This window comes from Cebus imitator, unplaced genomic scaffold, assembly GCF_001604975.1.
Source record: "Cebus imitator isolate Cc_AM_T3 unplaced genomic scaffold, Cebus_imitator-1.0 Scaffold254, whole genome shotgun sequence".
In the NCBI taxonomy this organism is placed as follows: domain Eukaryota; kingdom Metazoa; phylum Chordata; class Mammalia; order Primates; family Cebidae; genus Cebus; species Cebus imitator.
This window is the reverse complement of record NW_016107569.1, coordinates 2,932,375-2,934,015: the sequence shown is the minus strand read 5'-3', so window position 1 is coordinate 2,934,015 and position 1,641 is coordinate 2,932,375. Positions and strand designations below refer to the sequence as shown.

Here is a 1,641-nt window from a genome sequence, read left to right as displayed (position 1 = left end):
CAAAAAAACGCTGGGTGTGGTGGCTCACGCCTGTAATCCTAGCACTTTCAGAGGCCGAGGTGGGTGGACCACTTGAGGTCAGGAGTTCAAGACCAGCCTGGCCATCCTGGTGAAACCCCATCTTATTTAAAAAACAAAAAAACCTGTCTCTTAGAAAAAAAATTAAATATGGGCGAGGTGCAGTGACTTGCACCTGTAGTGTTAGCTGCTACTCAGGAGGCTGAGGTAGGAGAATCACTTGAGTGTAGGAGTTTGAGCAGCCAGCCATAGTTATGCCACTGCGCTCTATCCTGGGTGACAGATAGAGACCCTATCTTTAAAGCATGGCTTTTAAGTACTGTTTTTAATCTCAAGTTATTTCTCTCCCATTTTTTCTTCATTGGTTGTGCAGACAGAGCGCCAAGTGTCTCGCTGGTTTGTTCAGTGCCTTCGGGAACAGTCCATGCTGCTAGAAATTATTTTCCTTTATTATGCATACTTTGAGATGGCACCCAGTGACCTACTTGTATTAACCAAGATGTTTAAAGAGCAAGGATTTGGCAGTAGGCAGACCAATAGGCACCTGGTGGATGAGACGATGGATCCGTTTGTAGATCGGATTGGGTAAGTATGAGTGAATTAAACATCATAGAACTTGTAGTGTTTACAGCATTGATACTATAGAGATATGTAAATGGGTGGGGGGTAGGTGTAATTTTCACTTAACAGGTGGGGAAATGGATAGGTGTACTGCCACATTCCCTTTCATGCAGGAAGTAAAGACTGGGATTGAGAGAGTACGTGCTCTTCTCTCGAAATGAGTATTATAATCTGCTCTTTTACTTACTGTCTTCATCTAAGGGATTAATCCATTCATTTAACAAAAATTCCTTGAACAACTATGGTAGGCCAGGCACTATGCAATTGCTAACAGGATAGTGGTAAATAAGGCATATATGCTCACTGTTCTCTTTCAGGTCTGTGGTCTTTAAATTTCTTGTTTTTTCTATGTTTATGACCATGGATGTATCCACTGTTGGGGGCCTGGTCACTCTCCAAGCAAAGATACATACCAGCTAAGTTTGTGTTTGTGTGTGTGATATAGATGAGGTCTCACTATGTTGTCCAAGACAGTCTTGAACTCCTGGCCTCAAGTGATCCTCCCACCTCTGCCTCTCAAAATGTTAGGATTATAGGAGTGAGCCACCATGCCTGGCCCAGTAGGTTTTTTTTGATATCATAGTGTCTTATGTCTCATGTTTGTCTCGATTGAGTTTCAGAACAGGATATATAACACAGTGATACTGTTTTTCTTTCTAGCTACTTCAGTGCCCTCATCCTGGTGGAGGGCATGGATATTGAGTCTTTGCATAAGTGTGCTTTGGATGACCGAAGAGAACTGCACCAGTTTGCCCAGGATGGGCTTATTTGTCAGGTGAACTTGGAATAGCCTCTTTTTTTTTTTCAGATGGTTTATAAGTTAGTAGTATGTTTTCAATTTCTGAACTCTTCTGCATAAAATTTTCAGTGTTGGGGAATTCTACATTGTTCAGTCATGTGGAGGTTCTGCAATTGTTTTTGTTTGTTTCATTTTTTTGAGACGGAGTCTTGCTTTGTTGCCAGGCTGGAGTGCAGTGGTGTGATTTCGGCTCGCTGCAACCT

At 42.2% G+C, this 1,641-nt stretch overlaps 1 protein-coding gene across 1 annotated transcript in view; it reads left to right on the top strand.

The window, feature by feature from the left end:
* NUP188 (nucleoporin 188) overlaps nt 1–1,641 on the top strand; it is a 63,429-nt gene that overhangs the window by 26,333 nt on the left and 35,455 nt on the right. Inside the window, exons 9-10 of the mRNA XM_017499132.2 lie at nt 392–603; nt 1,300–1,414. Coding sequence (XP_017354621.1) covers nt 392–603; nt 1,300–1,414 — 327 coding nt within the window. The remainder of the gene's footprint in view (nt 1–391; nt 604–1,299; nt 1,415–1,641) is intronic.